The sequence below is a fragment of the Poecilia formosa genome, unplaced genomic scaffold (genome assembly GCF_000485575.1).
Source record: "Poecilia formosa unplaced genomic scaffold, Poecilia_formosa-5.1.2 Scaffold35, whole genome shotgun sequence".
NCBI classification, from domain to species: domain Eukaryota; kingdom Metazoa; phylum Chordata; class Actinopteri; order Cyprinodontiformes; family Poeciliidae; genus Poecilia; species Poecilia formosa.
Window position 1 is genome coordinate 180,469 of NW_006799974.1, and position 20,357 is coordinate 200,825.

The following is a 20,357-nucleotide window of genomic DNA, read 5'->3' on the forward strand; positions in this document are numbered from 1 at the left end:
CCACTGTTCTCTTCTCTCCAGCAGTAGAGAAAACACCAGTGATAATCTGTCTGATTACCATGTGTACTGGTTCAGAACTGGATTTGGAGAATCCCGTCTGAGCTTTATTTACACTCAGAAGAACAGTGATAGTAATAGTAGCCGTGTCTTCCAGCTGTCCAAAACTATACAGAACTCCTCAGATACTGGAATATATTACTGTGCTGTGGTCACATGTGGAAAGATCCTGTTTGGAGAAGGAACCAAAGTAGAGATGAGTATGTATAATCAAACAAACGCATTTTGAGGTAACGTTCAAAAAAGTGTCTTAACTGCTAAATGCTTAAATTATTAAAGGTTTCAATTAATAAACACTTCAAAATTGATTATGATTTAGAAAGACCTATTTTTTGAAAGATGATACAGTAGGTAACATTTTAAAATACAGATAGTTCATCTGAAAAGGAAAAGTTGATTATTTAGATTATCTGATGCAGACAATTTCTTGCTAAACGTCTCACAAAATTTGTTTCCAAAAACAAGTTTTTTCTTGCATCCCTGCCTATAGTAAAATTACTTCTTAATCGTACTAGAATTTGTTTTATTGGTTGAAAGTAAAAACAAAATGCTCAGGACAAATAATTTTTTACTCTTGTCTACTAATGACTTCACACCTCGCTGATATGATGTATTTATGGCTAACTTAATTTGCTTCATTTAGTTAACTGAACATTAATTTTGAACCATTTGATCTCAGAGTGTTTGAAATAACTCAGTGTAATTATTACTAATACATACAGTATACTACTAAAAGTATCTTCTTTGTCTTTTTTGTTCCTTCAGGTTCAAAATTCAATCCACCTGTTATTGTACTTAGTGTGCTGTTGGCGTGCTGTGTGACGCTAATTATTTCTCTTATTGTCTACATAAAACAAAAACGTTTTGGATATTTTAAAGGTAGGTTTGTCAAATACAGAATTCTTCCAGAAACAAATGTATATAAGATTTTGAGTTATTTCTATCAGGGTATTCAAGGTTCGTTTAAATTCAAGCATATTCAAATTCATATACTACTAGAACCATTTCAAGTGTCCTTTCAGCATGACATATGTATTAATTTCTTCTCTCCTATTTTATGAACTTGTGCAATCTTTTTGATACAATGTAAATTTTCTATTTGACAGTTAAAGCTGACATTCTTTTTCCTTTAAGAAAGGTGAATGTGATTTAGCCTGACCTGATTCTCTCTATGATAAAAACTATGATCAGAAAATCAATGGCTGCATTAGTGTTAAGTAGGTTTAGAATATTGTGAAGCTTTAGAGAAGGGAAATATTTATATTTAGAGATCTGATAGTCTTTGCAACTGAATTTGCAACCTATTTTCCTTGTGGTAGAATACATGGGTTTAGTACCTGAGTCTAATGTTGAGGGCAGCAATGTTTCACAGCGTGTGCACATATATTGCGTTTTGCTAGATAGATTTTAATTATGAACCTTCCTGTTTCATATGTATGTGTGTGTGTGCATGTGTGAGTGTGTGTGTAAGTGTGTGCCTGCATACGTGTACGCATGTCTTTTTATAATCACATTAATATAATTTGGAAAACTGAAAGAGTGATTTGCTACAGATAAAATTGTACAAAGCCAAAAAGAAAAACAGAAAAAAAAACATTAACTTGTACATTCATAGAACATTACTTTTGCGATAAATTCTGATGAATGGCTGATTTTGTACAATTTAGGGATTCTTAGTTTTAATTTTAGTGTATTCTGACAGCTTTATTTCTGCTACAGGCTCGTCTGGACAACAGAAGACATTGGGAAACCAACCAAGTGACACAGTAAGTCTGATTGCCACATTGCACCAAATTTAAAGAAGAATGCATTTATTGTAATTTTTTTCAGGACAGTTCAGGCTTTCCTGTCTGTGACAGATGATGTGTCAAATTTACAGTTAGTTAAAAATATTTAATATTTTCTTCCTAATGGTATTAAGTTGTACAATTAGTCTATATACCACAATGAGGGTATTACTGACTCATTTTGATTGTAAACTTCATCGTGAGCAAGTGTGACAGTGTTATAAAAAAAACAAAAAACTTTGGGTTACTACAGAGGATTGGTTACTGCACACCTTTGCCATTTTGTACCTTTATAGTTTTGGTTGCTTCTCACCTGATGTTTTTGGGTGTTTCCTACCTTGGGATTTGTATTGATCAAGAATCAATGATTTATAGAATGCATCCATGCTGTGCTACTGCAAAATGTTCATTATTAGTTCAATATAACATCTGGGTCATTCACTGACATTACGGATCTCAACATTACGGACTTTTTCTCATAGAAACGGATCATGGTATTTCAGATCATCTGGCCCAAACAAGGATCAGAACCAAAATAAATCAGAATGAATTGCATATTTCTGTTATGGTACAATTAAATTACAGTACATGTCCGACTGATACACTATCGCCATAATTCAACAAAATACCTAAACACACCAAAAATAAATAAATAAATAAATAAATAAATAAAAATAAAAACAGAAAAGTCACTCTATGGTGTGACTACATACATTTGAAATGGTTTGTGTGAAGTAAAGTGGAAGTAGGATTGGACAAAATGGCACTACTCAAAATGGGGGTATGAATTGATGAAGCTCGGAGTATAACATTAATAATGTACATTATTATAATAAGTAACGTAAAATAATTATTATTTGCAGGATGCTCGTGGAGATGAAGCCAATTATGTAGCTCTTAATTTTGCCACAAGGAAGACTAAAGGCGTGAAGAAGAGAACAGAATCACCACCAGAGTGTGTGTACTCAGCTGTGAGAGGAGGTCGTCCCACACTGCGTGAAACGTCTTAGAGCAGGACCTGTGTGTGTGTAGAGCTTGGACACAACATGCTTACATGACTGACAACAAATTAATATTGTGCATTTGTTGGTTTTGAAGCGCTGCAGATTTTACTACTAAAATGTTGCAAACCATGCTTTCTGCAAACTTTTTCTCATAGAATTGGATGATGGCATAAAAAAACAACTGTTGTATAAAAATTGTTGACAAAAAGATTTAACATTGTTCAATAGTGCACTGTGAAAACATTGCATGTTTCTATCAACAATAAAGTATTTCCCAGGCAACCTGCAACAACCTTATTACATCATCCATCCATCCATCCATCCATCCACCCCCAGGAGGGTCTCCATGTGACATTAGACGTCTTTATGATATTTGAGTTATTCTCTAATTATACTATATGATACTACCCAGTGACCAACCCTCAGGATTTCTCCATGTTCACTCGTATGTTTTGAGATGAACCCGGTGGTCCATTTCCTTTGCTCTTCTTCCCCAACTCTGTCGCCAAGCCCTTCATTGAGCTGCGTATTTGGAAGAACCCTTCAAACACAAAACATAGCTCCTGGCCAAGTAAACCTTTTCCCTTTTCACTATCTGCTCAACCCCATTCCTCTGCCAACAACTCAAATGAAATAGAAGTTTTCAGGTTTTTCTCAAGTCTGAACCCAACAATTCCATGATGAATCTTTACCTGAACCTCTTTAATCTTTGGTTAAACTTTATATTGATCTTAAGAATTTACCAGTTTCACTTTCAGTGTTCAATGTAAGGATAAATCAATCTTCTTTTCAGTATCAATTAATCTAAATACTACATGCTATCACTTTACAATTTAACAACTCATCTTTCAGTTTTATTTAGACAGAAAATCACATTGTGTTGAGAAACTGTAACAGTTAAAAACTAAACCTGCACATAAAATCATTATCAACCACCATATTCAATTGGTATTTGAATAAAGAGCATTATAACGCTGATCATTAAGGGATGTTTGAGAAACCCAGGTAGGCTGTAACAAAATGTAGACATTGTATCAGAGGGACATTAGAGGGAGTGCACACTCTACTTTTCAGCCAATCACAACAATTTTCACTCTACAGACTTTGAAGATATTGTGAGTAAACCGTCATTTGGGTAGCAAGGTGTCAGTTCTGCAAAATGCATTTTGCCACAATGATTAGAAAACTGTCTGCTTTGATTCTTCTGACTGCAGCATGTAAGTATACAGCCTTACATAAAATAGTTCAATAAATTAAACTATTAATAGTAGAGTAGAGTGTCTCATTACTAATTTAAAAAATTCTCTGTTTTTAGCTCTGACTCAAACTATTGAGGTTCCTCATCAGATCCCTTTGAAAGTGGTTGATGTTGGTGGGAATGTTACTCTGCATTGTCCACGTTCAAACGAGGCAGGCGACTTCTTCTACTGGCACCGACAGCCGCTTGGACATATGCTCCAGATAGTTGTTTCATTAGTTTTAGGCAAAGAGAAATTCAGTGAACAATTTAACAACAATCGCTTTAAATTTACACCAGGAGATTCTCAGTACTCTCTTACTATCAAGGATATCATTAAAGAGGATGAAGCAACATATTTCTGTCAAAGTGGGACTGCTTATTTTCAGAGCTTTTCTACAGGAATCTACTTGGCCGTAAATGGTAAGCTCTATTATTTTACGTCAAACTGATCATTTCATGTCAGACAAGATTTACATGTAATCGTCTAACAATATGTTTATTTTTATTGCACTCTAGATTGTAAAAGTCGATCAGTGACTCATGTCAGACAAACTCCAGAATCAACATCAGTCCAGGAGGGAGACACAGCTAATCTCCACTGTTCTCTTCTCTCCAGCAGTAGAGAAAACACCAGTGATAATCTGTCTGATTACCATGTGTACTGGTTCAGAACTGGATTTGGAGAATCCCATCTGAGCTTTATTTACACTCAGAAGAACAGGAATAGTAATAGTAGCCGTGTCTTCCAGCTGTCCAAAACTATACAGACGTCATCAGATACTGGAATATATTACTGCGCTGTGGTCACCTGTGGAAAGATCCTGTTTGGAGAAGGAACCAAAGTAGAGACAAGTATGTGTAATAAATTAGATGCACTTTGAAGCACTAACTGGGTTGTTTGGTTACAGTTTCATTCTGTTCTAGATATCAAGTCGGGCTGAGGACTGAGACAGCTGTCAACCAAGATAAACTAATATTAAAATTGGTTAATTGTTTTTGCTTTTGAAAATAAATTACTTTTTTATATTTAATTTCTTCATCACTTTGAATTCTGTGATGTGCAGTATGAGGAAAAAAAAGTATAATCACACACCATTTTATATGTAGATTTTTATAGATTAATAGTTAGCATAATCTTAGTAATAAAATCTGTTTAATTTACCAAATATGTATTTATTGACAATTCCTTATGCAAGTAAATTTGCTTGTCAGAAACACATTTAATAATTGAATTTAAGGGTTAGGGGGTCAGCTGGAACATCTCGCCCCTTGGCTAAATCTAATGGACCCCAGCTGGAGTGGGTCGCTGTTCAGACAGCAGCGTGCCTTCACTGATATGTTATCTGTTAACATATCAGATGTTAATAAATAACATCTGATATGTATTAATTTCTTTAATAATTTTTTTTTAATCTCTTTTGCAAGGTAAACGTGTGGAACCTGTTCTCATTGTCTTGGGTGTGCTGTTGGGTATTTGTGTGATTGTGATTTCAATTCTTATATTCTCCAGAGATTAAAGGTAAGATTGTTCTGTTATTTATAAACAGTTTTTAGTTTATTACAAAACCTTTAATTTATGCTGGTAGAATATCACAAAACATCTGCTGAATTCTTTAAGAATTAGTAAAAAAATAAAATAAGAAATAAAAAAGATAAATAAAAACATTTGAGTTTACCTAAAGTTAGAATATTTCTACTTTTATATCTTTTACTAATTTCATCAGCTAACATGACACGTTAGTAACACAAGCATGTTCACACTCAAGTGTATTCATTTGCTTACACAAAATTTGCAATTCTTTTTTTGCAATATTTAGAAAATTCCCATTTAGCCATATGAAATATATTCCATATTATTTGGTCTCCAGTTCTGATATTTCTTGAAACAATTGTTTTAAGGATCCAAATAGGAACCTGGTGACTGAGTTTTTCTACACTGCAAGAAGAAAGAAAAGAGGCCATTATCGTCTATCAACAAGTACTGACTGGAATTTTTGAGAAGAGAATATCTGTCCTTCTACATGTACAAAATACTCAAAACATTTCCTGTGAGCTTTCTTTGTGTTCAGCTTTGTAAAAAAGACAACAGGAACTTTGTGCTCTAAATTTTGCAAGATGTTGTTTTTAGGTATGAGACACACTCTCTCTCTCTTTCTGAATTATTTCATTTTTAACAAGCAAATACAGTTGAAAAGGCATTTATCTGAAGTTTTTTTATATATATATTTATATAATATAAAGTTAAATATTTGTTCATCCTACTTTTATGTTGAAATGGTGGAATGCATGTAAAACATATTGAAATGGGATACATATTAGGTATCTTTTTTAGTAGTAGCAGTTCCAGCTTGTCAGTTTCTTAATTCACAATGCAAACAGTAGTTCAAACATGGTATATACATAATTAAGCATTTTAAAACTACAAAATATGTAAAACCATGCACACCAAACAGGTTGTGATTCCTAATTGACATGAAATTGACAAATATCTCTGCAACCAGTTCAACTTAAATATTTGTCACTCCATAAAAGCAAAGAAAATGTCAAATTAGCTAGTTTTACAATCCCGTCACATATTATTAGGACCTTATTATATACATTGTGCACATTAGAAGTAAGATAGTAGACTTTAGTGCCATGGTGCATAAATGAAAATGTACCCTGGAACTACCGCCTTGTTTTCCTTCTGCTGCACTTTATGACTACTAGATCATCTTGTGCTTTAAATCCAATGTGTTGAACATAGACTGAGCGCCCCCTGTTGGTCAAACTATTTCTGAACGGTCTGCTTTTCCTGAGTGTCGTAAAATGGCTATACAAGTTAGATGTATTTCTATAATTATTATTATTAAATTAGTCAAGGAAAGTACATTGCTTTCCTCAAAGCATTTTCTGAAATGTTTGATTTATGTAATTTTCTCATGGTTGGTTGATTTATTGTTGTGTTGTTTCTATCTTGTTGCCACAATGTCTTTGAGTGTTTTGGAAGATGCTTTAATTAAAATGTATCATTATGATTATTATTATTCTGTAACAGCCTTTGACATCCAACATTAAAGAAGAGAGTCTCTGACGAACAGTTTTTGTTTTCCTTTTGTGACATTCAGGTTACCATTTGTTTCTTCTGAACATTTTCTAGCACCTTGAAAATTACACACAACAAAAACACTGTAAAAAAATTGCAATGTTCAATGAACACTGAAACCTACTACGATGCCATGATACTGTATTGTGGAGTAGCTTGGTTTAGCTGGAAATTAAATTATGTTAACCCGTTTTTTCTCAAAGCCACATCATCACTCCTCCACACTGTAGAGATAAAACCGACTGAATTAGGACCTTCATATATTTACATTTGACCAACATCTGCTCCTCTCCAGAGGGTGGAACTAATAAAGGATGCAGGTGTTTGTTTTAAAGCTCTCACTTAATATGGTAAGTTTATTTTAATAGAAATGCTATCTTTTATATGATTAAAGTGAAACTAAATCCAATGTAACACCATAACTCCAGCAGCCCTCATTTTGAAAAATTTCACCAAAGTGAAGAGACAGTTTTGGACAAGTGTGGAGATGAGCAGTGGAGTTGTGGTCAGGATGAGGGAAAGCACTGTTGCCAAGTAATCTACTTTGTTGCTATATTTATCAACTTTTCAGTTCCTATTAATGACTTTTTTATTTTCATAAAATAGACTAGTGACTTTTGTGAAAGCACCAATTGCTCTGTACCAACTGTCTTGATTGAGCAAAATGTTCTGGTTTGAGCCCCTGCTGCACCCACCGCTTCCTAAGCACTGTAGTCAGTCTCACAGTTGTTCTGCAGTATGCACTCCCTTCAATCAGAGAACCATTCCATTCTGTGTCCACATTGCAAATGAATCATGCATGTGCTAAGTTGAAAAACACTATCGATCATCAGTATGCGTGTTAGATGATGTGATACTCTATGTTCTAAAATAGTGGGATCACAAAAATAGTGAATGAGAGCACCCCAACATGGAGCCTTGAGGAACCTCACGTGTCATATTTGCCTTGGTTTGTGTTCTGGTTTGTATAATATGATCTGAACAAGTTTTAATATAGTACCAACCAATATCAGAACCTTGTGATGAAATGCTGTATATTAATGCAGCAGTTGGAAAACCATAAGCTCTGCTTTAGAGAAGCTGACCCTCATCATGGTCCGATCGCAGGGTTAATCATCTTAAAGGTGTGAAGTTTGTTTTTCACAAAATGGCCACCAGTTTTGTTCATTTGACCAACTGTGAGCAACATCCCTCCAGGTGCCATGAAGGCAACAACTTGGAACAAAAGATTAGATGTATTAGAAGTGAAGTGCCTTAGAAAAGAATGAACATTTTTCACCCTTTCTAGATGAGTCACATCCTCCTTTTAAGCTTTTAAAAATAAATACCAAACACCCACCACCATTACTTATATATGTGCCAAGAGGTTTATTTTCAGTGTAAACTTCTATATATATTTCAAATAATTATTTATGAAAATGCGGGCAGTGCCTTTATTTCTCTTTTTGTTTTCTATCAAAAATAACAAAATCTCTAAAGATGTTCATATTATCTGAAAATTCTTTCCCCTCTGTTTACTTTATTCAATCATAGATTGGCTTATTTTTGAAGGGAGTGCACTTCTATCTTTTTAGCCAATCAGAACTATTTGTCCTTTGAACACATTGAAGATCATGAGGCTAAAACTTCATTTAGTGAGGAAGTAATCAGTTGTGTTAGACTGGTGTGTTTCTTTTTGTACGTTTTGTTTGTTTATTTATCACAATGGCCAAAATACTATCTGCTCTGTTTTTTCTCGCTATATCTTGTAAGTACTGCCTTTATTGAGTATGTTCATATTTATTAGATCACAAATGTGGAGGAGTTTCCTTTTCAATGCAGCTAAGCGTTGTAAAGTTATCCAATGGGCTTTATTTAACATTTGTAATCATCTTCATTCTTTTTTCAGCTCTGAGTCAAACTAATGAGATTCCTCATCAGATTCCTTTGGAAGTGGTTGAAGTTGGTGGGAATATTACTCTGCATTGTCCACTTTCAAAGACGGAGCGCAAATTCTTCTACTGGTACAAGCAGCCGCTTGGACATATGCTCCAGACAGTTGCTACAGGAAGCTTGACTGAACAAAAACTCAGTGAACAATTTAACAACAATCGCTTTAATTTAACAGCGGGGGATTCTCAGTGCTCTCTGACTATCAAGAATATCAGTAAAGAGGATGAAGCAACATATTTCTGTCAAGGTGGGACTGCTTATTTTCAGCGTTTTGCTGCAGGGATGTACTTGGCCGTAAACGGTAAGCTCTGTTATTATTCAAAGAGATCAGACAAGATTTTCAGGTAATAGTCTTTATTAACAATCTATTTATTTTTTACTGAATCCTAGATCATAACAGTCCAACACTGACTCATGTCAAACAAACCCCAGAGACAACATCAGTCCAGGACGGGGACACAGTTAATCTCCGCTGTTCTCTTCTGTCCAGCACTTCTGTAAACTCTGGTCAATGTCCAGCTAAAAACAATGTGTACTGGTTCAGAGTCGGATTCGGAGCCTCCCATTCAAGCTTTATTTACACTAACAAAAGCAGCTGTGATGCTCAGCAAAGGAGCTGTGACTACCAGCTGTCAAAAACTATACAGACGTCTTCAGATGCTGGAATATATTACTGCGCTGTGCTCACATGTGGGAAGATCCTGTTTGGAGAAGGAACTAAAGTAGAGATGAGTATGGGTAATAAATTCTATTTCTTTTTCAAAAAGTACTGTTTTCATAGTGAGACTACATAACACTTATGTTACGTACAAATTATTGATCGTCAGTCAATAAACAGCTAAAAGTTGTTTTATGAAAATGCAAATTTTCTTTGAAATAGATATAGAGTATATAACATTTTGGTGTTTACCATTAATATCGTTCATCTGAAACAAACAAAAAAGCACAAGTTGATTATTTAGATTATCGGGAGCTGAAACTTTTTTTTACTGAATTGTTTTTTTCTCAACCGTGTTTCTGCTGGGTCAAACTAAATTAGCTTTATTTGGTTTAAAACACCTAGGACAAATACACAATTTTTATTTTTTTATTCAATTCATAATTTCACACTTTACCAATATGGTGTATTTATATCCAGCTTAACTTACTCAACTTACTTAATTACTGAACATTAAACATGAACCATTTGATCTCAGTGTTTGTAGTAACTAGCTGTAAGTATTACTAATAAATACACGACTAAAAATCTCTTCTTTGACTTTTTTGTTCCCTCAGGTTCACATCTCAGTCCACCTGTTCTTGTACTTAGTGTGCTGTTGGCGTGCTGCGTGACTCTAATCGTTGCTCTTATTGTCTACATAAAACTAACAGTTGTTGGACATTGTGAAGGTGGGTTTGACATACAGAACTGTTCCAAAGTTAAGGGTACACGAGATCTTCAATTATTTTTTGTTTAAATTTAAACATATACAAATGTATGCTATCACATCTATTTCAAGCTTTTACTCAGCACTCTATGATAAATTATGCATGAATTTCTTCTTTCCTATTTTGATAGGTTCTGCAAAGATTCTCACAGTTATAGCTGAACAACGTATTTTTCCTTTAAGAAACGCAACTGTAGTGGATCAGGTTTAGCATGAGTTTCTAATTCTTTCTAATTCCTACTTTTTTCTCTTTGATATAAGTAGAAAATCAGCAGGTTCTAAGTGTTAAATGTGTACAGAATATTTGTAAAATTTTAGAGAAGGGAAACATTTGAATTTACAAGTATGATAGACTTAGTAACTGAATTTGCAACTGAAAATGAACTATTTATTTGACGGTTCAACACAGACTGAGGTTTTGTACTGCAATCTATTGAAAGCAGCAATGTTTGACAGCACATCCATTGCATTTGGCTAAAGGTACCTGTTGAAATAAATTCTCCTGGGTTTTATAAATTATGATCCTTCCTGTTTCATGGCAAAAGATGGATTTTAGACCACATCTGTTGCATCTAAAAACCAGTTGTACATTTTAATAAAAAAAATTCATTCTTCCTTTGGTGCACATGTATATATTGCTTAAATGCCACGGTTTCATTTATATGTTCCTCTGCACTTGTAAATATAGATCTAGCATAATGTGGTTTTCATGAATCATTCATAGCACATGTAAAGATCTAGTTTTAGCATTCAACAATGTAAGCCAGCGACTACTGGAGCAGTCCAAAATAGCTTCAGCTCAATCTTGTACTTACATATACATACATAAGAAAGGACAATAATAATTTTATCTATATCTATATATCTACCTCTGTTTGTCCAGACAGATAAGGATAGATGGTAAAAGAAGAATGGTAACTACATTTAGATTTCAGCATGTATTCCTCTGTTTTGTTGTGGTGTGGTTCTTGTGTTGTTTTTAAATAGAGAAATATGTGAGAAACTATTGTTGCAGCTAAAATCATGCAAATATGCATATAATATACATATAGAAAAACCACCATTCATTCAGTTTATTACAAAAGTTTATTGTATTATTTTTTTTTTTTGCATTAAAAGCAGTTGTCTTCTTTTATTATAAAAACAGAATTCTGATTTTGCAATAAATCCTACAATGCCAGTTTAGTAATAAAAGGCAGATTTTGCACATATATAAGTTTTAATTTCAGCTTTTCCTGACAGCTTTACGTTTTGTTGACAGGGGCCGATACAGGGCCATCAGGACGACGCAAGTCATCGAGGAACCAGGCAACAGACACAGTAAGTCTCTTATTGCCACATCGCACCAAATAAAAAAAAAACAAAAAACATTTACTGTCATTTTTCCAGATTCAGCAGAATTCTCACATCCCTGTCTGGTACAGCTGGCTTGTCAAATTTACAGCTATTATAAAATATTTTACATTTTCTTTATAATTGTTGGGTAACTTTCTAATTACCGAACAATTAAGGCATATATTATTGATTGATTTTAATTGTAAACTTTATGGTGAGCTAGTGAGATGGGATTATAAATAACAATGAATGAATGAAAGTACAGAAAATTGGTTTGCACGTATTTGTCATTTTGTACCTTCACAGTTCTAGTTGTTTTTAATTGTAGTTGTTATTAAACAGTTTTGTTCACCGTGCGTTGATTTGCATCGACCAAGCAAGAGTTTGTTCCTGTTAAAGATCAGTGATTTCTATAATGTACTCTGCTCTGCTTCTACAAAATGTGCATTTATTAGTTCAATAAATAACATCCAAGTAATTTACTTTTGCTTTAATATGGTACTATGGTAGAAGATATTATGTACCATCTAGATATTATGATACATCCAGATGATATTTCAAGCCATCAAGCCCAAACAGAGATCAGAACAAAAAAAAATGTTAAATGAATTAAATAATATGTTAGATTGGTTGAAAAGCAGTTGTAGCAAAACTAACGCAAAAGACATAGGAAAAGACAAAATGGCAATACCCAATTTAAGGGTATGAATTGACGAAGTTTGAAAACTTACCTGTAGCCAGACGTGCACATTAATAGTAAATAATATTAAATTATTATTTGCAGGGCGCTCGTGGAGATGAAGCCAATTATGTAGCTCTTAATTTCGCCACAAGGAAGACAAAAGGCGTGAAGAAGAGGATAGAATCACCACCAGAGTGTGTGTACTCAGGTGTGAGAGGAGGTCATCCCACACTGCATGAAATGTCTTAGAGCAGGACCTGTGTGTGTGTAGAGCTTGGACACAACATGCTTGCAATGTGAATTTGTTGGTTTTGAAGTTTTGTAGATTTGACTATTTAAGTTTTGCTTTTTGCAAACATTTCTTATATGTTTAAATATAAAATGTCTTTGTACAGAAATGTTCACAATAAAGGGTTCACAATAAAATCGAGTCATTTGTACTTTTTACTGTAAAATATAAAATATGTAAATTTTGGCATACATTTAAAAAGATCCTTTGTTTTTCACTACAAAGTGATAGTTGATGTGTTTGTGTGAACAATCGTATTTTACCCATTTCCCATAGTATAGTAATTATGTTGTCAAACCCCAAAATGGGTAATATTGTGCATGAAAACTTGCAGTGGTAACTGTTCAAAAATCCTTTGGGTATTACTGGAATATTTGAAAATAGATCAGTTGCATCTTGTATGAATCTGTTGTTAAATCTCCTCAGACCAATAACACACTAAATAAAAAACATCATTCATGCATTTACATCTTTATATTATTGTTTAATATTATCAGATGCAAGTAAAAACAAATATATTCTATTTTTCTATAGAGAAGTTGGGGAAAGAACCTAAGGTGTCATGCTGGGCTTTGCCGATCCTGATTTTATGCACTGAACTTTTTGATAAGAGGGACATTTTTTTAATATATTGGATAAAATGTCTGAAAAAGCTGGACATAAATTACAAATATCTTTTGTTTATTAAAATTTAATTCCAAATACAATCAGTCAGTGTAAATAGTAACCTTAGTGTATATGGTTCATTCAATGCATAAAAAAGTAACATGCAAACTTTGATAAAATTTTATTTTAACACTTTAATGACACACAGGGAGCAGAAGCTTTCTTCTTTATGGTTTCACTTTACTAAATCTGAAAAACAACCAAACAAAAAAAAACATGAAGACAAGTCAGGAAACAGGGCTATCAGTATCTGATCCATTTACTTGCTACTTTCACAATTGGCTCATTCTCCTCTATCAGTTTTATAAGAATGGATCTTTTAAAATATTCAGTTTGAGACTGCCTTGATTTCAAAAGCTAACTCTGCTCGCCTTAACAGATCAGTATTTTAATCAGACTAGTACAATGTGTATTTAAGTGTTTTGATGTGTTTTACTTAATTTATTTTATATTTAAAATTTCATTACGTAGAGCTATACTTCATGTGGCACAATTGCTATATTGGGCTCCCCGTATTCAGAGGCTGCAGACACTGATGCGGTCGTCCTCCTTTCCCCTGTCCTGTCAGATTGCTGTGAAATAAAGGCCACTACTGCCAGAAAAAGGTTTTTAAAAAACAAAAGACAGCACTGAAAGTTAGTGGTATTAATGGTCACGAGAGATAGTAGGGCTGTATAGGGCCTCCTGCTCCACCTATGTGCTTCATGGTGACTAAAAAGAGGCTCAGCATTGACTTGTTATTACAGTCCGAATGGTTTTAGAGAACCATAGATCTTCTCCTTCTTTACTGCTTTTGCATCTTTTCCTTCTTGACTTGTATTTTTTATTATTCTAAAGATGGCAGTAGAGTAAATCAGTGTGTCCTCTTCTCTCTGTAAAAAAATCACCACTTTTTCATTTCAGTGATAGATTTAAATAGTGCCATTTATTCAACTTTATAGAATTCACACCAATAACCGATACATCATATCTTGAAACAGATGGACAGACATAAAACCAATGAAACTACTAAAGACACACACATTAGTAGTGATCATTTTAATAATATCATTGTGAAGATTAAAAAGTTATTTAAATTTCACTCTAAAAAAAAAAAAAGGTCCAACCAAGGACTAGGTTTGCAAATTAGACTGTGCCTAGAAAACCGATGTACAAAACGATGGTTACTCTGTTGTTAACATGCAACATTGTTTAATGTGCTGTCCTTGATTAAATACATTTGAACTGAGCTGACAAGGCACAAATTAGTGAATTGTTATGAATCAGCGGAAACCCAAATCATATAGTTTAGCAAGGAAACGGATATAAGTATGTCAGTAAATAATATATGTTTTTTGAAAATATTACCTTTAGTTTCTGCTTTTCAACCTTTCCTTGTGGACAATTATCAGCTGTAAAATACAAGAGGAAAATTCACAGGTAAAATAAAAATATAATAAACAAATACCAAAGCTTTATTACAATACTTTCAAATTTAGTCGTGAAAATGTATGCTGTCTTACCGTTCCAGAAATCCCCTTTTGTCCTGATGATGGTAATAACAATGGCAAGCCCACTTACAGCCACAAGAGAACAACTCAGAAGCAGGCCATAATTTGGCCATCTGTAGCCATCTTACACATAAAAATATAACCCGTAAAAACGACTTTTATTTAACAGTGATTGAAAACAATTATGTAATATATACATAAATATATATATATAATCCACAGAAATTAATTTGAGTTTATTAACTATCATACTCTTACCTTTGACTTCAATTTCAAGTTTGGTTCCATTTCCAAATATAATCTCCCCACACACGGCCAGCGCACAGTAGTAAGTCCCACTGTCATCAGAGCTGACGTTCTTTGAGAAGTGATAAACACAACTTTTTGAATCTGATGATGTGTCAGGGTTCTTGTCACAATTGTAAGGTGCATTTTCATTTGTGTAGATGATGCTTCCAAGGAAAGTGTCTTTTCTGACTCCAAACCAGGACACCCTGCGTTCACTTGGACAGGATCCTTTCTGGGAATGAGGTAGGACTGAACACTGGAGGGTAACAGAGTCCCCAGGCTGAAGTGGGGCAGATACTGTTGGCCACTGAACAACACTGTAGTTTGATGATCTTGTATTTACGTCTAGAAAATGTGAGAGTAAAAATAAGTTGAGAAATTGTTTGAGAAATTGCCTCTTTCAGACATGCAATGAATCTTATAAAAATGCATTACCTTTCAAAGACAAATAAGTCCCAGACCACTCATCTGTATTCCAGGTAGATACCGCACAGTGATACAGGGCTTCATCTTCTTCAAAAGTTTTGAGGATAGTTAACGTGCTCGTGAATGTGGTATAGTTTGCAGCAAACCGTGAGGAAGAAAACCCTTGCTCAAATATTGGGTGGGTAGTTGCCTTCATCAGGGTTGTTATCAATCTTAGAGTATCTCCATTACTCTGTTTGTACCACTTTACTCGAGTGTTACTGTAGTCCGAATTAGAAAGCCAACAAGTAAAGGTTACAGGTTCACCTAGTTGGCCTGTGGTCACTGAAATCAGTGAATCTGCATAATGTAAAAATAACTATCGTTAATAATGGGTAAAAACAGTTTTCATTGCAAATTTATCCCCGTACATGTGACAATATTTCAGCAGAAAAGTTTTCTATACTCAAAGACCATCTCATAAATGAGACATAAATGGGACAACAAAATATTCTACATAAAAACATAAGCTTAAAATGCTGTTTTTGCATTAAAACGAAGAGAAAATTTTAGCCGAATAGCGTGAATAGTACTTACCTCCTTGATCAAGAAAAATCAAAACAATCCACATGTGCATCATCCTGATGGAGTGAGATTTGTTTGTGGTTGGTGGTGGATGTGTTATGTCCAACTGCCTGATGAACCCGCCCGATAGCCGATTTTATAACTTCATTTCCTGTCATGCTGGCGCCTTCTGCATGTCAGCTTTTTGAGGTTTTGTAGTCTGTTTTAAAATGGGTCAAAACAACCATATCTATTTTTTTGTAAGATCCTTTAACAATTGGATGACACACTAGTTTAAAATAATTTCAGAAAAACTGAAAAAACTGCCCCTTTCACGTTGGACATAAAGAATTAACTTTTTTATTAAAAAAAAGAAAGAAAGAAAAGAAAATGCATTTGCATTTGCTTTTGCCATTGAAAACATTGCAATTGCACAGATTTTATTTCTTAATATAAAGCTAACATGTCTATTAGAATTAATTTTTTTATTTAATCTTCTGAGATCAAAAGTCAGAATTAGTTTTTTCTCTTGTTTTGTTTTGCGGCTCTAGTTCTCTTTCGTAGACTATGAAGTATTGTGCTGCCGGTTAAAATGTCATTGGCATTTTTGTTTAATTGGTGTTTTATGACATGATGCCATTGAAAAATAACTCCCCTGTAAAAGTTCCATATATTTGTCTGTAATTTTTCTTCATATGCATTTGTAGCATATAAAATGTAAATACCAGATGAGCCTACCTGTCAATGTATCTTAACTTGAAAAAATAAAATAAAATCACAGTGCATTAGCATCACAGGAATTTAAAACCCACAACGGTTAGAGAATCTGTGAAATTATGCTTTGCAGGTGCTTTTCTCACCACAGGATCCTGGATGCTTTAAACCGTAGTCGGAACTTATGGTATAATTAGGTGTGATAGTAATTTTCCAACCCTTACAGGGCAGTAGAACGTAATTCCCCCAATCAGTCAGTTGCTCTTTTAATTTATAAAAACAATATACATTGAAATGGTGGATTGATGGCAAGTAACATATTCGGTTCTGACACAGTTAAACACAAACAACATAATACACACACACATGCTCTGCATATGGACAAATCAGTACACGAGTACATGAAAGTAGCATTGGAGGAATCGAAGCTCCCCACTTCAGTTCCCCACTTATGAACCCATGTAACATTTCTTCGTGGGGATAAATGACAAAATAGCACCCTATGTGATAGCAACTGAAGAGTGAAACTATTTCCTTTGTAAAACTGCTCAGCCTCTTCCCTCCCCCCCCCAAAAAAAGCAAGTGCAAAAGTTACAACACGTTTTGTCTCTTTCCAAGAAACACTTTTCAACCGTTATTTCCTGACATCAAAAAGAAACGGCCACTCTCATACTGAAAACACAACTACTTTAATATTTTGCCTCACTTGAGAGTCTTTTTGCAAGTTTAATTTATAACAGTAAGGGTTCTTATGGATGCATTAAGACAAAATTTTCCAGATTCTTTCTCGGGTTAGCTTCTTGAACATATATGCCAACACAAGCTGATATTGAGAACGAGATATTACTCTTTATACTCACCAGCCAATTCACTAGGTGCACCTGTTTAATTGCTTTCTAAACAGCATTTAAATGAATCACTCAATAACATGGCAGTAATCAGCCAATCCCTTTATTGGAGCAAAATAATTATGCTCAAGTAATATGCGCTTACTTGAGCATCATTTTTGGGTCCTCTCTGCAGGTATCCTCATCCCACGTATCCAGATGAGGATTCCTGCATGCCATGCAGCCAGCTTGCTGAAGTTCAACTGTTAAACCATAGTGCTGTTCTGAGTATTGCAGGAACTACTGATCTACTGTGGTTTTCACACTCAACTCATCTATTGGGTTTGCTAAGAATGGACAAAAAAAAAAAGAAACAAGGTATGTAGAATACCTCTTCTTGACACACAACAAGCCAAACACTCAACCAAGATGAGTGACAGCAGTAGAGGACCATAAAGAGTGCTATTCCTGTCAGCTTAAGACAAGAACCTGAGGCTTCGGTTGACACAGGCTCAACACAAACTGAACCCACAGCACTTTAAAAAAAATGTTCCCTGATTGAATGAGCTGTGATATTTGATAAGAGTTTCAGATTTCATCATAAATTACACAAAGGTATGGATCCATTCTTATTTGTATCAACAGTTCAGGCTGCTTCTGGTGGCCAAATGGTTTGGGAAATAAACTTTTGTTTAACTTTTTTTGTGAAAACTTGAACCTGTTGCACCAACTAAACGCCATAAATTTAAACAATGGAGCCTACCTGAATAGGGATACTTACTGTCTCCTGTTTCCTATGATCACAGTGTGCACTTCTTCTGATGGCTGCTATCAGCAGTATGATGCACCATGAGACAAGGTTCAAAGCCTCTCAAACTCGTTTAATGAACTTGCTTATTATTTTCTCACAGTAGTAAAAAGTAGTCATCAGTTCCAAATCCACTGAAAATATTGAGGGGGATATTCACATCATGTATTTACAGCTAAGCAATCTGCAGCAACTGCATGATGCTGTTATCCAAATAAGTAAGAAAAATCAGTGATTATAAGTGTATGATGAGAAATTATATTTTTAAAACACTTTTCTCTTGTTCAGATGAATCAGTCATTATGTGAGCATCATGATGATGACTTCTTTGGGAAAGTGCCTTTAAAGAGCTTAAAATAGCGCTTGAACACTGGATTGACATGATTGCAGTCTTTTAATAAACATGGCTTCGTCTACCTCTTCTCAACCAGGTGGTTTCTATGTGTTCTAGCAGTTTTTCTTACCTCCTGTGGTTGTCTTCATATTTATTCTCCTCCAAATCTGGAATGGACAGTTAATGGTTTTTGTTGCCATTAACTGTCAGTTTGTTTCTTCTCACCAGTTATAACATTGACAAATTGTTTATTATTAAAGGCAATAATCCACCTCGGAGTTTCAAAGCAATTTAAAGTTACCGTAATGTTTATTTATTTATTTTTTAACTGAAATGTTAAGGAACAGGCCTTAAAATGTGCTCTATAAAACAGACAAAAATACCATGTATTACCAGAACCAACAATTTTTCTTTTTTACATGTCAACTTTTCTAGGTTCAAGAATAAACTTATTTGTACTATGCAGTAAGGCAAAAAATAGCAGTCACATCAAAAACACTTGCAAACAAGAAATACTCAGACAGCATCTATATTAAAATATTAGGAAAATTGAATTAAATAATCATTAAAAAGTCAACAAGAGTTTTTAAGAAATACTTTTTTTTAAATTAAAACTTATTTTCTGTAGTAAATGGTTTTCGCACCATACAATCTACTTTTGTAAAATTTCTCTTTGCCATAGTCTAAACTTATAACACTTAGGAATCTTTCATTATTTCTTTCTTTGTTTAGTTCTTATTGTTGCCAGTGGCAGTTGTTGTTAATTAAGCAACTTGTAAATTTGCTACATCTCTTAATTTTGTTTTATGAGACCCAATTTCTCAGGGCAGCAAATGAAAATGCAGATAGTCACCACAGAGACACAGCCACAACAGTACAAAGCAGTAAATTCAGACTTAACATATAATAAAGGGGCAAACAGAGCAAAAAAGTGTCAAACTATACAATTAAATGTATAATAAAATGATTCTCACATGTACTCATGTCAATCCAGAAGGGAATTAGAATTGTTTTGAATGATATATCATCAAGTTCTTCTTCAGGCTGTGAGTTAGATGACGCTACTATTCATACCCCAACGTCCGGACACCAGCGTAGATGATTTGTCCCTCTGCTGCCTTTGCACCTCTCTTTCCTTTTTGCTCAGCCTTTTTCTTTGCAAAATTTGGTGCAGAATAAATCAAACCATTTTCATTTGTCTGCAGGAAAAAAAACAACAACAAAAAAAAAAAAACATGATGATGGAGAAAACTCTCAAGATCTGCTTTCCAACTCAGAATATATCCAACTTACTGCCTGACTTTGTTGAGCAACAGCTATTTCAGAATCTGCAGTAGCTTCTGTATCAGATGTAGAGAAAACATAAATAACAGAAAGAAAAAAGGAATATCACTTCGGTTATATTCCGAAGTATATATATATA

General features: G+C 34.2%; 4 protein-coding genes and 1 long non-coding RNA gene across 5 annotated transcripts in view; 3 read left to right on the top strand and 2 right to left on the bottom strand.

The window, feature by feature from the left end:
- LOC103136933 (uncharacterized) overlaps positions 1-6,343 on the top strand; it is an 18,398-nt gene extending 12,055 nt beyond the window's left edge. The window contains exons 3-5 of the mRNA XM_016670555.1: positions 4,605-4,940; positions 5,514-5,607; positions 5,988-6,343. Of these exons, the coding sequence (XP_016526041.1) occupies positions 4,605-4,940; positions 5,514-5,605 (428 nt within the window). The 3' untranslated portion in view covers positions 5,606-5,607; positions 5,988-6,343. The remainder of the gene's footprint in view (positions 1-4,604; positions 4,941-5,513; positions 5,608-5,987) is intronic.
- Positions 6,344-8,960: 2,617 nt separating this feature from the next.
- On the top strand, positions 8,961-9,899 carry LOC107836009 (uncharacterized). The gene is made up of 2 exons (XM_016670565.1): positions 8,961-9,406; positions 9,496-9,899. The coding sequence occupies exons 1-2, from the start codon at positions 8,989-8,991 to the stop codon at positions 9,897-9,899; spliced, it is 822 nt and encodes a 273-aa protein (XP_016526051.1). The 5' UTR covers positions 8,961-8,988.
- Positions 9,900-10,393: 494 nt separating this feature from the next.
- Positions 10,394-12,819, top strand: LOC107836012 (uncharacterized). Its single transcript, XR_001661861.1, has 3 exons — positions 10,394-10,494; positions 11,794-11,852; positions 12,652-12,819. It is a non-coding gene; the product is annotated as an uncharacterized LOC107836012 (long non-coding RNA).
- A 791-nt stretch (positions 12,820-13,610) lies between these two features.
- Positions 13,611-16,460, bottom strand: LOC103136842 (uncharacterized). Its single transcript, XM_007550275.2, has 6 exons — positions 16,285-16,460; positions 15,718-16,047; positions 15,253-15,627; positions 15,007-15,117; positions 14,852-14,895; positions 13,611-14,376 (listed from the first exon to the last, which is right to left on the bottom strand). The coding sequence occupies exons 1-6, from the start codon at positions 16,325-16,327 to the stop codon at positions 14,245-14,247; spliced, it is 1,035 nt and encodes a 344-aa protein (XP_007550337.1). The 5' UTR covers positions 16,328-16,460; the 3' UTR covers positions 13,611-14,244.
- Positions 16,461-19,611: 3,151 nt separating this feature from the next.
- LOC103136843 (uncharacterized) overlaps positions 19,612-20,357 on the bottom strand; it is a 2,487-nt gene continuing 1,741 nt past the window's right edge. Inside the window, exons 5-6 of the mRNA XM_016670559.1 lie at positions 20,228-20,274; positions 19,612-20,133 (exon numbers count right to left, since the gene is read on the bottom strand). Of these exons, the coding sequence (XP_016526045.1) occupies positions 19,999-20,133; positions 20,228-20,274 (182 nt within the window). The 3' untranslated portion in view covers positions 19,612-19,998. The remainder of the gene's footprint in view (positions 20,134-20,227; positions 20,275-20,357) is intronic.